This window comes from Euphorbia lathyris, chromosome 5 (genome assembly GCF_963576675.1).
Source record: "Euphorbia lathyris chromosome 5, ddEupLath1.1, whole genome shotgun sequence".
In the NCBI taxonomy this organism is placed as follows: domain Eukaryota; kingdom Viridiplantae; phylum Streptophyta; class Magnoliopsida; order Malpighiales; family Euphorbiaceae; genus Euphorbia; species Euphorbia lathyris.
Genome location: NC_088914.1, coordinates 73785232 through 73799461, shown reverse-complemented (window position 1 = coordinate 73799461; position 14230 = coordinate 73785232). Strand labels below are relative to the sequence as shown.

General features: G+C 37.6%; 2 protein-coding genes across 2 annotated transcripts; one reads left to right on the top strand and one right to left on the bottom strand.

Moving 5' to 3' along the window:
- Positions 1-6759: 6759 nt before the first annotated feature.
- LOC136228619 (UPF0481 protein At3g47200-like) lies at positions 6760-8714 on the top strand. The gene has a single exon (XM_066017056.1). The coding sequence runs from the start codon at positions 6877-6879 to the stop codon at positions 8464-8466; it is 1590 nt and encodes a 529-aa protein (XP_065873128.1). The 5' UTR covers positions 6760-6876; the 3' UTR covers positions 8467-8714.
- Positions 8715-11215: 2501 nt separating this feature from the next.
- LOC136231078 (protein RER1A-like) lies at positions 11216-13295 on the bottom strand. Its single transcript, XM_066020333.1, has 4 exons — positions 12772-13295; positions 11980-12160; positions 11692-11757; positions 11216-11608 (listed from the first exon to the last, which is right to left on the bottom strand). Exons 1-3 carry the CDS (start codon positions 13158-13160, stop codon positions 11701-11703), a joined length of 627 nt encoding a protein of 208 aa, XP_065876405.1. The 5' UTR covers positions 13161-13295; the 3' UTR covers positions 11216-11608; positions 11692-11700.
- Positions 13296-14230: the final 935 nt, after the last annotated feature.

Genomic DNA, 14230 nt, shown 5'->3' with positions numbered 1-14230 from the left:
TTTCTTCTCTTCTTTTTGAAGATAGGATTAGGGTTAACTTCCCTAGGCTAATCCTAGGTTAGGTTTCTTTGTTTTGGTTTTTGTCTTTTCTTTCCCTGTTTCTACCAAAAAAAAATATATATAGTATTTATGATGTCATCCGATTCAATCCCTTCGAATAAATTGATTGAACCCATTAACCCTAATCCAGTTAGCAATCCGGTTTGACTCTCAGTCCGTTTTTAAAACATTGGTTATTAGAGTTCAAAATCTAACTATTCCACTTAAATTGAAAATAGTTAATTCAAGCCCTCAATTCTTTTTTTAGAGAGTTTTGATGGTGGTTTACTTTTTGCATTTAAAATATAAATATAAAATAAAAAATATTTAGTAAAATTTCAAAACAATTTTTTTTAGTAGAAACATCAATTAATATCTATGATATATTAGTAAGCAAACAGAAACACACGAATCAAACCGTCTTTGTAGTTTTTATAAACAAATTAATAGTATTTGATAGCTCAAACTTTAGCATTTATCAAAGGTTAAGTGTGTCTCCACTCTTGCAAACCAACCACCACATTTTTATGTCCCCATTTTCTTTTATCTTAGATTGCACATTAAATATAATAATAAAACTTCTATTATTTTTGGTGAGTGAAGCATTGGAGTTTCTAGGGCTTGTTTTACAGATTAAGTCAGATCTTCCCCTAATAAAACGTCCAGACTAGTCAAGTGGAACTTTCACAGATTTAGGTAGCTACTTTTTACTTTTTCACTTCAAATTGTATTTAGTTCGAATTGAGAAAAAGATCCATATAGTTATTTTAAAAGAAAAATTAGGGTATACCCATAGCCAATTAATTACTTTCTTTGTGATTTTAGAACTTCAAAATTACGTACACACAAGTCCTTAAACTTTATCTTTTACAAACTTTCATCTTTTCAATAGGTCATATTAATTTGGAAAATAAAAAATATAGTATGAAAAATGTAATTTTAAACAACTTTAATTCTTAGACTTTTTCATTTTGAGATCTTTAACTTTCATAAGGAATTTTTATGTTAGTAAAGAGTAAAACGTCCAATTTTAAAAATTAAGGACCATAAAAAAAGTGTAATGGTATGGGTAGATATAGACTGCTGTAGGTAATGGTATGGTGTAGACTGTAATGGTATGGGTAGATATGAGTTGCTGTAGGTTAGACTTATCTCCTTGAGTTTAGGGGTAAGATAGTAGACTAAATCTGTATATATATATATATATATATATATATATATATATATGTATACTCATGTATGATAAAGATGTAGAAATACCAAATTACAGAGATTACATGGTATCAGAACTTAAGGTTCAGATAAATTTTTAGTTTTTTTTTTCTGGGTAGTTTCGGGTAGTATTTCCCTGAGAGTTCATAACCTGTCAAGAGCTTGGGTCTCTTGAGATCTTCCAGTTTTGTTCGTCAAACTATTTCACCACCCCTCCCATTCCTCTTTCCCGTCTCCGATCGGCGTTTACCCAGAATCCGGTCACCGTCTGACCAGAGCGTGGGCCTCACGCGCCACCGGCGACTTCCCACTCCGTCTTCACGCGCCGGCGCGTGGCTGCGCGTGGCTGCTTCTCTTCGGCTCCATCTTACCTTTCCGGCGTCGGAATATATTTTCCGGCCACCTTGTCTCATTGTCACCGTAAGAAACCTTCCCCTCTGCCTCTCCCTTTCTCTGACCGTTTCTGTTTGCCTTATAGGTCTTAGCAGTTCTATTCTCTCTTTTTCTGATTTTACGTGTTATCTTCTATAGGCCAACAAAAAAAAAGAAAAAAAAAAAGAAAAGAAAAGAAAGAAAGAAAAATTCAGAGAGTCTGATTCTATTTTTTTAGTGTGAAAAAAAAAGGAAAGAAAAGAAAGAAAAAAATTCAGAGAGTCTGATTCTATTTTTTTAGTGTGAAAAACGAAAAAAAAAAAGAAAAGAAAAAGAGAGCCAATTACTTTGTAATTCGTTTCATGGCAGAAAGAAGTGAAAAGAAGGTTATTACTGAACTCACATTGAGCTCCTCCAGAATTACGGATTGCAAATTACTTGGGAGTCAGAACTATACTCAATGGCAACGAACTATTCGTCGATTCGTCAACAGTGTCGACCTAGAAGATCATTTAACGGGTAATCCTCCACCTAAAACAAATGCTGATGTACGTAAGAAATGGTTAATGGAGGATTATAAATTGTTCAATCAAATTCAGAACACTCTCGATCCCACTGTTGATGATGTTGTGACTCACTGTGAGACTGTCAATGAATTATGGGAATATCTGCAGTTCATGTATGCTAACAAAAAGGATATGTCTCATCTTCATATGTTACTGTTAAAGATTTATCGTGCAGAACAAAAAAAATCGATCTCTTCTACAATATTACACTGAAGTGAAACAAGCATACGAAGAAGAGAATAGTATGTTTCCCATCGTAGCTGATGTGCAACAGATGCAAGCACAGAAGGAGCGAGTTGTTGTTCAGTGCTTTCTGGCAGGCTTAGGTCCTGAGTGTGATGTGGCCCGTACACAATTGTTGACTAGTGGGACACTCCCGTCTTTTGCGGAAGTCTATTCTTGTTTACTTAACGTCTGTAAAGATGGCGTCATGGCTTCTGGTACGTTGTCTTCTGACTCAGTGGCATTGGTAAGTAATGCTAGTCAAGGTCGTAGAGGTGCAGACACTACCCTTTCTAGTGGCAACCGTAGTTCCCCACGTACCTGTTTTCATTGTGGGGGAGAAAGCCATGTCAAGAAGAATTGTTGGAAATTGCATGGTAAACTGCCCCATTACTCGGGACAGACTATTCCTAGGAAATCCGTAAATATGGCAACTCAAGGTGACGTCATCCCAAAGTCGTCATTTGTCACCATTTCTGCAGATGAGTATGCTCGATTTCTACAACATTCAGCAACTTATGATGCAGAACAACCATCACCCTCCACCTCCGCTTTGGCTGATACAGGTAATCATGCTGCATGTCTATCCACATCCTCTCATAGTTGGGTTATTGACTCTGGTGCTACAGACCATATGACCGGCAACACAGGTATTCTCTCCTCTTTTCAACCTTTGGCCAATTTTCCATCTGTTATGTTAGCCAATGGCTTAACTGCTTCTGTAATTGGACAAGGGACAGCTCACCCAACATCTACTATTCCTTTATCATCTGTTTTGTGCTTACCTAATTTTCCACTAAACTTATTATCTATCAGTCAACTTACCAAGGCTCTTAATTGTTGTGTTATTTTCTATCCTACCCATTGTCTTTTTCAGGATCTTGGGACGAAGCATATTATTGGTAGAGGGAACCTGGTGAATGGATTGTATGCTCTTGATTCAACTTATCGACATGTGCCGAGATCCACTGCTTGCACAAGCTCATCTCTTTTACAACTTCATTGTCAATTTGGTCATCCGTCATTTCCTGTTTTGCTGAAGTTATGTCCTAGTCTTCCGCGGAATTCTACTCTAGAGTGTGAAGCTTGTCAATTTGCTAAGCATCATAGAGTTTCGTATCCTCCGCGAATCAATAAACGTGTCGAGTCTCCCTTTTATTTGGTACACACTGATGTATGGGGTCCGTGTCCTGTTGTGTTAAAACTTGGTTTTCGTTATTTTGTAACCTTTGTGGATGATTATTCCCGTGTTACTTGGCTTTATCCTATGAAATGTCATTCAGAATTATTTACTATCTTCTGTACTTTTCATGCTGAAATCCGCACAATTTAACAAATATATTTGTATTTTGCGAAGTGATAATGCTAAAGAATATGTATCTAGCAGCTTCCAATCGTATCTTTCCAAGAATGGTATTATTCATCAGACTTCTTGCATCGTTACCCCTCAGCAAAACGGTGTTGTTGAACCTAAGAATCGTCACTTACTAGAAGTTGCTAGAGCACTTTTGTTTCATATGCAGGTTCCCAAAACTTTTTGGACAGATGCGGTTTCAACTGCCTGTTTTCTCATCAACAGAATGCCTTCTTCAGTTCTTAACGGTCAGGTTCCATACTCCCTTCTTTTTCCCTCGTCCTCTTTATTTCCTCGCGCACCTCGTATTTTTGGATGTACTTGTTTCGTTCAAGACTTGCGACCACAAGTCTCCAAACTTGATCCCAAATCTATCAAGTGTATCTTTGTGGGATATTCTCGGACTAAAAAAGGGTATCGTTGCTACTCTCCTTCTTTGGGTCGTTATTTGGTGTCTGCTGATGTTACCTTTTTTGAAAAAACTCCCTTCTATGGTCCTTTATCCACTCCTTCTGTTAATGAGTCACGTACTTCTGATGATGATTATCTTGTTTATACTGTAAGTGAGCAGGTGGTTTCCATTCCTTCCCGACCGGTTGTCCGTCAAGTTTATTCTCGACGCATACGCCACTCAAGTGATGCCACTCCCACTGCCCCAGTTGCCAGTGTTCCCCCTCCTGTTTCGTCTCCAGATCCTTCCCCATCTTCTGATCCTAGCCTTGACCTTCCTGTTGCCCTCCGCAAAGGTATCCGCCAATGCACTTATCCCATTTCTTCATTTCTATGTTATAATGCGTTATCACCTTCTTCCAAGTCTTTTGTAGCCTCTTTAGATTCTGTTGTGGTTCCTTCCTCCCTCTCTGAAGCACTGAACATCTTGGATGGCTTACAGCAATGCAAGAAGAAATGCATGCCCTCGAACAGAATCATACTTGGGATCTTATGTCACTTCCATCTCAGAAGCGTGCTATTTGTTGCAAATGGGTGTTCACTGTCAAATTCAACCCGAACGGGTCTGTTGCTCAGCTAAAAGCTCGCTTGGTTGCAAAAGGTTATGCACAGACTTATGGCATCGACTATTTAGAGACGTTCTCCCCTGTTGCCAAACTGTCATCTGTCCGATTGTTTGTTTCCTTGGCTGCTACTTACAACTGGCAACTTCATCAACTTGATGTCAAAAATGCCTTTTTGAATGGTGATTTACGTGAGGAAGTTTATATGGAGCAACCACCTGGGTTTGTTGCTCAGGGGGAGTCCGGGAAAGTTTGCAGGTTACGTAAGTCCTTCTATGGTTTGAAGCAATCTCCTCGTGCCTGGTTTGGGCGATTCAGTGCTGCCATACAAGAATTTGGTCTTCGCCGAAGTGCTTATGATCATTCTGTATTCTACTCATCATCTAGTTCCGGGTGCATTTTACTAGTAGTGTATGTTGATGATATTGTTGTTACTGGGAATGATGAGACTGGTATTAAAAAATTGAAAGACTTCCTTGGTACTTGTTTTCAGACAAAGGACCTAGGACAATTGAAATATTTCTTAGGGGATTGAAGTTTTTCGGAGCCGTAAAGGGATTTATCTCACTCAGAGAAAGTATTGCCTAGACGTGTTAAATGATGCTGGATTGATTGAGGCAAAGACTTGTGATGCACCTATGATACCCAATGGGAAGTTGAAGACTGACGATGGAGAGTTACTTCCGAATCCTGAGAAATACAGACGAATCGTTGGAAAATTGAACTATCTTACAATCACTCATCCTGATATTTCCTTCGCCGTGAGTGTTGTAAGTCAATTTATGTCATCTCCTAGAACTTCGCATTGGGATGCTGTCAGTCACATTCTGAGATATCTAAAGGGGACTCCAGGACATGGGATACTGTATCAAAATCATGGTCACCACACTGTAGAAGGTTTTACAGATGCAGATTATGCAGGAGATCTTACAGATAGGCGTTTTACTACGGGCTATTGTGTATTTGTGGGAGGCAACCTCGTATCTTGGAAGAGTAAAAAGCAGAGTGTGGTATCTAGATCTAGTGCAGAATCTGAGTACATGGCTATGGCACAAACTACGTGTGAACTTGTATGGCTACGGCATCTTCTTGGTGAGATTGGATTTGCTCAAACTAAACCTATGAAGTTATGGTGTGATAATGAAGCAGCTATCTATATCGCCAACAATCCTGTATTCAATGAAAGAACTAAACACATTAAAGTTGACTGCCACTTTACTAGGGAAAAGCTAGAAGATGGCACAATCACAACTCCACATATCAGAACAGGGGGACCATTAGCAGATGTATTTACCAAAGCATTGCCGGGTAGTCGGGTTAACTATATATGTAACAAGCTGGGCATGATCAATATCTATGCCGCAGCTTGAGGGGGAGTGTAATGGTATGGGTAGATATGGACTGCTGTAGGTAATGGTATGGTGTAGACTGTAATGGTATGGGTAGATATGGGTTGATGTAGGTTAGACTTATCTCCTTGACTTTAGGGGTAAGATAGTAGACTAAATCTATATATATATATATATATATATATATATATATATATATATATATATATATATATATATATATATATATATATATATATATATATATACTCATGTATGATAAAGATGTAGAAATACCAAATTACAGAGATTACAAAAAGTAAACAAAAGTTGAGTGACCATGAATATAATTTACCTGAAAAATAACTATAGACTTTCCTCTCTTGATGATCTGCCTACAACATTGCATTTTAGTACAAAAACACATTCAGCTATTTATTTTTCATTACTTTTACAGGCAATGAAATCCCAATAGTAAAAGTAAAGTAACCAATTCTCAAAAGTTATGAATGAAACCTTTCAACTAAAAGTTTCTTTCCTTTCCTTTAAAGAAAAAGAATATATAAATTATTTGAAGCAAAGGGCTCCATGAATGAACCTGTTGAGGTCAATTAAAGCATTAAAAAAATAATAACAATTCTTTTATATCATCATCATCATCAATCATGTTCCCATTTGAAAAACACCTCATTTACAATTAAAAAATCATCATCAACATCACCACTTTGATCCATCTCTACAACCTCCCTTTCTTATTTTCTTCAACAAAAATGGTAGCAGTTTACAATAAAGAACTTCTCAGTTGGTACCTTATAACTGTCAAACTCAGAGAAACAGTAGCTTCTGCTGCCTCCTTACCTGAAGTTCAACAACAGAATCAGAAGACACCATCAGAATCTGAGCCGATTTTGAAGAAACAAGATCCTGAAATTCAACAAAAAGAAGAACACGAAGAACATGAAGAACATACAAAATCACCTGATCATGATCATGAATGGGTGATATCCATAACGGAAAAGCTCGAGCAAGCAAGCCAAGATGATGTTGCAGATTCATGGGAAAAGCTCTGCATTTATAGAGTGCCTCATTACCTCCGCGAAGGCGACGACAAGGCTTATGTTCCTCAGATGGTGTCCTTGGGGCCTTATCATCACTCCAAGAGACGTCTCCGCCAAATGGACCGACATAAATGGCGCGCGCTTCACCATATGTTGAAGCGGACTAATCAAGATATCAAAACCTATCTTGATTCTATAAGAGAAGTTGAAGATAAAGCTAGAAGTTGCTATGAAGGAAGCTCAGGACTTAGCAGCAATGAATTCGTTGAAATGATGGTTGTTGATGGTTGTTTCTTGCTTGAACTTTTCAGAGGTGCTGCAGCTGAAGGGTTTAAAGAACTTGGTTATTCCAGGAGTGATCCGATTTTTTCCATGCGTGGTTCCATGCATTCTATTCAGAGAGATATGATAATGTTAGAGAATCAGATTCCACTCTTTGTTCTTGACAGATTACTCGGACTTCAGTTCGGTCAACCGGATCAGAAAGGGCTCGTTGCCAAGCTTGCAGTCCGGTTCTTCGATCCACTTATGCCAACGGATGAACCATTGACGAAGTCTAGAAAGACTAGACTCGAGTCTTCACTTGGATACGCGACAACATTTGATCCGTTAGCAGATCAAGGAGGTGTTCATTGCCATTGCCTTGATGTTTTTCGCCAAAGTCTCCTCCGAAGAGGGCCTAAACCTGTCCCGAGAGCTTGGAGGAGAAGATGGTCAAGCGCGAACAGAGTTGCTGATAAACGTCGGACGCAGCTGATACATTGCGTGACAGAGATGAGAGAGGCAGGTATAAAGTTCAAGAAGCGAAAGACGGATAGATTCTGGGATATAAAGTTCAAAAACGGAGTTCTAAGAATTCCGCGACTCTTAATCCATGACGGAACTAAGTCTCTTTTTCTTAATCTTATAGCATTTGAACAATGTCATCTTGATACCACAAGTGACATAACATCTTATGTGATATTCATGGATAACTTGATCAATTCACCACAAGATGTAGCTTACCTGCATTATCATGGGATAATAGAACATTGGCTTGGGAGTGATGGAGAAGTTGCAGACCTTTTCAACAGGCTTTGCCAAGAAGTTGTTTTCGATATTAATAACAGTTATCTTTCAACATTGTCACAAGATGTAAACAAGTATTATAATCACAAATGGAATACTTGGAGAGCGAGTCTTAAACATAACTATTTCGGGAATCCTTGGGCGATTCTTTCGTTATTTGCTGCTGTTGTGCTGCTGGTACTTACTTTGGCACAGACATTCTATGGGGTTTATGGTTATTACAACCCACGTTAGTTTCATTTCAATGGAGTTTAATCATCCTTCTTAACATTTTTTTGAGAGCAGAGTTGTTTTTCCTGATGACAGACTCAAAAACACTTTTACTGCAGGTTTTCTTGTTTGTTTTTTTTTTGTTGATAATCATGATATTCTCAAGCATTGTTATTCAAGAGTTTTTGACAGATTTGAGGTGTGTAACAATCAAATGTTTAACTCCGAGGTCTCATAGGAGGCAATGAATATACTCTCTTTTTTCCCTTTGAGAGAGCAGCATTTACTTATAAGTAGCTCCTTTAATCTCCAACAATTTATCCCCACTAAATGTTATTCAATGCAAAATCAATCAGCTTCAATCCCCAAACTGAGCTTTATTTTTTAACAACATAAATCCAAATAACTACAAGGTATTGAGAATCACCAATAGCAAGTCCTACATAAGTTTAAAAAGATCACACACTGTCTGTATTTGCAAACAGCTGCAGTTAGTAGTTACTCTATACACACAAAGCATAACCAGAGAGGTTGTGACGAGACGGGAGGCATTACTAGGGCTGTAAATGAGCCGAGCTGCTTGGTGGTCGGTTCGATAAAAGCTCGGCTCGATTTGTAAATGAACCGCGCGTGAGCACAATTTACAGACTCAGTTCGTAAGCTAGCTGATCTTGAGCAGGCAAAAGGTGGTGAGCAGACTCGATTAAAACATTTATGAACAAATTAGTTTTTGTAGAAAACTATATAGTTTTGTGTTAGTTCACAAATATCTAAATTTAATATTAGTTCATTTGTTATTTGATGAGTTCATTCACAAACATGATAAATGAGTAATAGACGAACTATTTGTCAGCATCTTGTTTATTTATTCACGAACTTTGCTTGTAAACTTCTTTATATACACAATTAAAGAGCTATTCGAGTAAACTTCATAAATATAATTAAAAATTCACTCACAAACAATTCATGGATTCATAGTTAAACCTGCTGCCCCATTGACTAAGAAGGGGGCGGGCGCAGCAGCTACATGGACCGCTGGCCTATTGGGATAGCAGCCTTCGGGCTTTGCCTGCCCTTTCTAATAAAGAATTCCGGCTCGGCCCGGGAAAGCGCTGGCAACAACAGAAAGGACGGGGGTTTCCGAGGAATACAAATAACCTCCGGTTTTTTTCAGATTTGGAGAGCATCATAATTTTCTTAGTGAACCAAGTTCAAAGAGGATTTTCGAGTTCGTTTATTTTCTAATGAGCTGAGCTGAGCTTGAACAATCCAAAACTCGACTCGCACTCAAACTCGTTAATTTTATAACGAACCAAGTTTGAGAAGACCAAAGCTCGGCTCGGCTCGATTATAGGCCTAAGCATTACTCATTCTATTCCCAACCCTTGCAAGAATGGATTCGGAGAATCCTGTTAAAGGTTTTGGTCATTTTTCTATCTCTGTCTCCTCATATGAATCCCAACTGGTGATGGGACCCATCCCTACAAATAAAATATTAATTACTAATAAACCCAATAAATTACTTGTAACCAGTAATAGTGATTTCAAACCATTAATTTACTGAAAAACCGACTTATAAACATTTTAGATTATTTCAACATACAATTTCGGATTGTATGACATAGAATCGATGCTTGAAACAATCAGATAATGTAAAAAAAACAAGGTTACAACACATTTATAAGGAAAACATATTGTTTGTTAACACATTGAGTTATATACTAAATCATTTGATAGTTATGAACGTTTATCTCATGTTATCAACATTAGCTAGGGGTATTATATATTAGTTATCTGAAATGATGAATAAATATGTGCCCTGTCAGATCAGCAAGCAAAATGTGCAATGTATAATTAGAATTAGAGCAAAGAGTTAATTGGTTTTCATATGCAGTAAGCAAAATGTGCAATGTATAATTAGAATTAGAGCAAAGAGTTAAAATAGGTTTCCATATTCAGTTTAACATATTTTATATAAAAGTTCGGAGATGGGTGTTTGTTAGATGGGATATGGATAAAAAACACGAGATAAGTTATCCCATGTTTGTTTGGGAGATAGAAGAGTGAGACGGATGAGAGATGAGCTTCTTATCCCTCAAATCCTATACCCATGAGCGGGGTGGTATAAGGAGGTGGGATAAGCTCCTGCGATTTTAATATGATAGAAAAGTCCATCTTATCCCTCAAATTAATGTTACATAGTTTAAATAAGGTTAAAATAGTAAAATGTATTATTTTATGCTCATCCCTATCCCATGTACCAAACATTGAATAATAATTCTCAACTATCATATTTTTATCCTTATCCCAACCTTTATCCCTATCCCTATCCAATAGATCCCAACCTTTATCCCTATCCCTATCCAATAGAATACCAAACGTCCCGTAAGGGTTCAGGAATTAATTTATTCAGGAACATGGCAGGAATAGTATCCTTACCCATCCCCATTTCGACTTTAGGGACAATATGCCCCCCCTAGTCCCCATCTTTATCACCAACTATTTCGGGAATTCCTCGTTCCCGCCAATTTGGATCCCCACAGAAAACGAGGAATCAGCACACTTTGGATCCCCACAGAAAACGAGGAATCAGCACACTGTTGCCACACCAAAATCAACCAGGCAGCAAGCCCTGTGGCCCGGGGAAAGGCACTATTAGTCTTAGATTCTATTCTGAGTAAACAGTAACATAATCCATACGAGCTTTATACAAACTTTACACATGAACAGCTGATATTGGTATGATGTGTATGATGTTAAGGAAATTCGTAACTCAAAAAATCACATCCCAGAATATCAATAAATATGAACTTCTCAATCAGGTGATGGTATTTCTGAAGGACAAATTGGCATGTTTACTGAATAAAGAACAATTTATGACTTAATTTAGCGGAATGCTTCAGCATTTGCCATATTCTCTCTAAACTACAATTCATTACATGAACAATTTTAACTCGTAAAAAGCGGCATGCTGTCCTCTATACAAAATGTTCAATGATAAAGGAAAGACAACTTTGCCATCTGAAAGCTAAAATCTTCATGACATATGCAAGCTTGCCAAGTAAAAATTCTGCGGTACTAAAGGAACGAAAATAGTCACTCTTTGCACCACAATTAGTTCTCCGAAAAACTTCTAAAACAGCCAAAAAGCCTTCTAGTATTCTATCTGCAGCATAGAATTGCTGAAAGGATCAATCCACCATCGCAACAGAAACTTTGAAGAAGAACAAACAATTTACATATGGTTACCTGAGGAATTCAATCCCTAGGTAGGCTCACGCTTTCAGTTGAAGGTACCTTCTTCCCATCATATCGCTATACACGAAAAGAAAGAAGTATATGAAAAAGATATATTTCAGAAGACAGTGGTTGTCTCATACCAGAACTACACCCAGCAAAATTGTTACACATGCTAGTAATTGTAGGTCTGGGACATGGATGACATCCCACCCTTCATCTTCTATGAGAAAAATGAAATAACATGAAATTTTAAAAAAAAAAAAAAAAAAGTAGATACACATTCCAATTTTTCTATACCTGTTTGCCAAATGAGAATGGAACATATCTGTACTTGATCATATGCATTATCTGTCTCCTCATTGTGGCAACAAACAGCATCAGCCAGTAGAAAAGGAGTATCGGCCAAAACACAGGAACATCAAATGCGGTAAAGAAGGTCATGAAAAATGCGATACAGAAAGCCTTGGTGAAAGAGTACCTTCAATGCCAAAGCAAAAATTTGTAACTCAGGAAAAGTATAGTAAAACTAAAACAGATATATATAGTAGTCAATAGGTAAGACATTAGATAGTAATAATTCTCTTAAAATTATGAAGAACAAATATATAATCCATAATATGGAAACCTCAAAAACAAATACACATGAAAAAGAAAGAGTAAAGCAAAGGCATACGTTTCCGGTATCACTTCAATTAGGTAAATTCCCATCTCTACTCATTGTCATTGGACGCATCTCATCTATTACTAACTCAATTATATGACAAATAGAAATTGAAGTCCAACATATTCATATTCTTCAGGGTAGATTCTGTTTTTCCTAAAAAAAATTGGATACAATCATTAAATTAAGCATAAGAATTATGTCAATTGCCTGCTTAATTCACAATTCCGACTAGTTAACAATCATATCAAATGTTAGATCCTAAGATCGCCACCGACATTGCACAAAGCAGATAAGTAAAATAAGTGAAATCAATTTCAAGTTGCCTAATTTCGTAGGCATTGGCTAAATTCATCATGATCAGCAATTGACAAAATTAAAGAAAACGAATAAAACAAAAACATAAGATTAGAACTGAGCAATCGTACCAGAACTTGAATTCCGGGAGACGGCGAACGAAGGGACGGAACTCGTCGGATCCACGGGTAGGGAGACCAGGGCCATCCTGGATCTCGGGGTCAACCTGAGGAGAGAGAAATCCAATAAAGAGATTAAGCATGTAGATGCCGAGGCCGTAGGTGATGATGTAGAAACCCTGGAGGAAATAAACGCGAATAGCATAAATTAGGGCGATGGCAAGACAGGCGATCCATCGGTAGAAAATGTGAGGAACTGTCTTGTCGAGCAAGTGCTGGTAACGCCGGGAGAAAGCAAAAGTCCAGCGAGAAAGAACGGAGGCCGGCGACGATGATAAGGAAGAGAGATCGTCTCCGGAAAGGGCTCCACTAGGTTGAGAGGTCTCCATGGTGGGGCCCATAGATGAATTGATGTTAATCCAGGATATTTGACCTTTATTCGTCGAATCTTCTTCTTCTTCTCCTCCGCTCCTTCTCTTCTCCGTTATGTATTGTGGTACATTGTTTCTGCGGGTCTTTATGTTGTGTCAACTTCCATTTCGGGCCGCTGAATTTTGTTGGCTCCTTTCGTTTCTCTTTCGACTTATTTTTTTCTTTTTCTACCTAATTTATATTTATCCCTTCTATTTAATTTTTTAAATATTAATTTACATTTGGGATTGTAATCGAATCAAGTCGAGTTGAGCTTTGAACTGTTCAGACTCTGTACTCGAGTTCAATATTCTATTTGTAAGCTGCCCACGAGCTAGTTAACGAGTTTGTTCACGAGTTTTGCTCGCGAACATGCCGTTAATTCAGTTCATGAACTTCGGTCGCGAACAACTCATTAATTATATTGATTTAAACTTTCTTTAACACAAAACTGCAATTGATTTACATTTCCCCTTTTATAGCAATATTATTATTAGCAAAAATAATCGAACCAAATGTGTTCATGCACAAATATAATCGAGTTTGTTTATGAACCTACGAGTATGCTCGCGAGCTTTGGAGTCGAGCTTCGTCGTGCTCAAACTCAACTCGTTTATAAATCAAGCTAAACACGATCCACCTTTTATGGAGTCGAACACCGAGCCGCTCATGAGCGGCTCAGCTCACTTACAGCCCTATTTAAGGAAAACAAATCTTAGTGCTGAGCATCTTGGAGATTATTGAACTGAACTGAATACTCGAATAAAAAGATTCAAAATTAATGGAACAATTGACCTTTTCTTTAGGACTGAATCGAATTGTACTGTTAACTTAATTAGGTACAATTCTGGAGATCTCAAATTCCTAATATTACTAAGTAAATATGTTGGAGATTCTATAACCGGACCAAATATCTAAGAAAAAATACAGAATTATTGCCTCTTTTTTTATGACCGAACTGAATTGTACCGTCAACTGTATTAGATACAATTCTGGAGATTTCTAAATTCTCGAATGGTATGGTACTCACCCTAAATCTAAAACATAAAAGATTGGATAA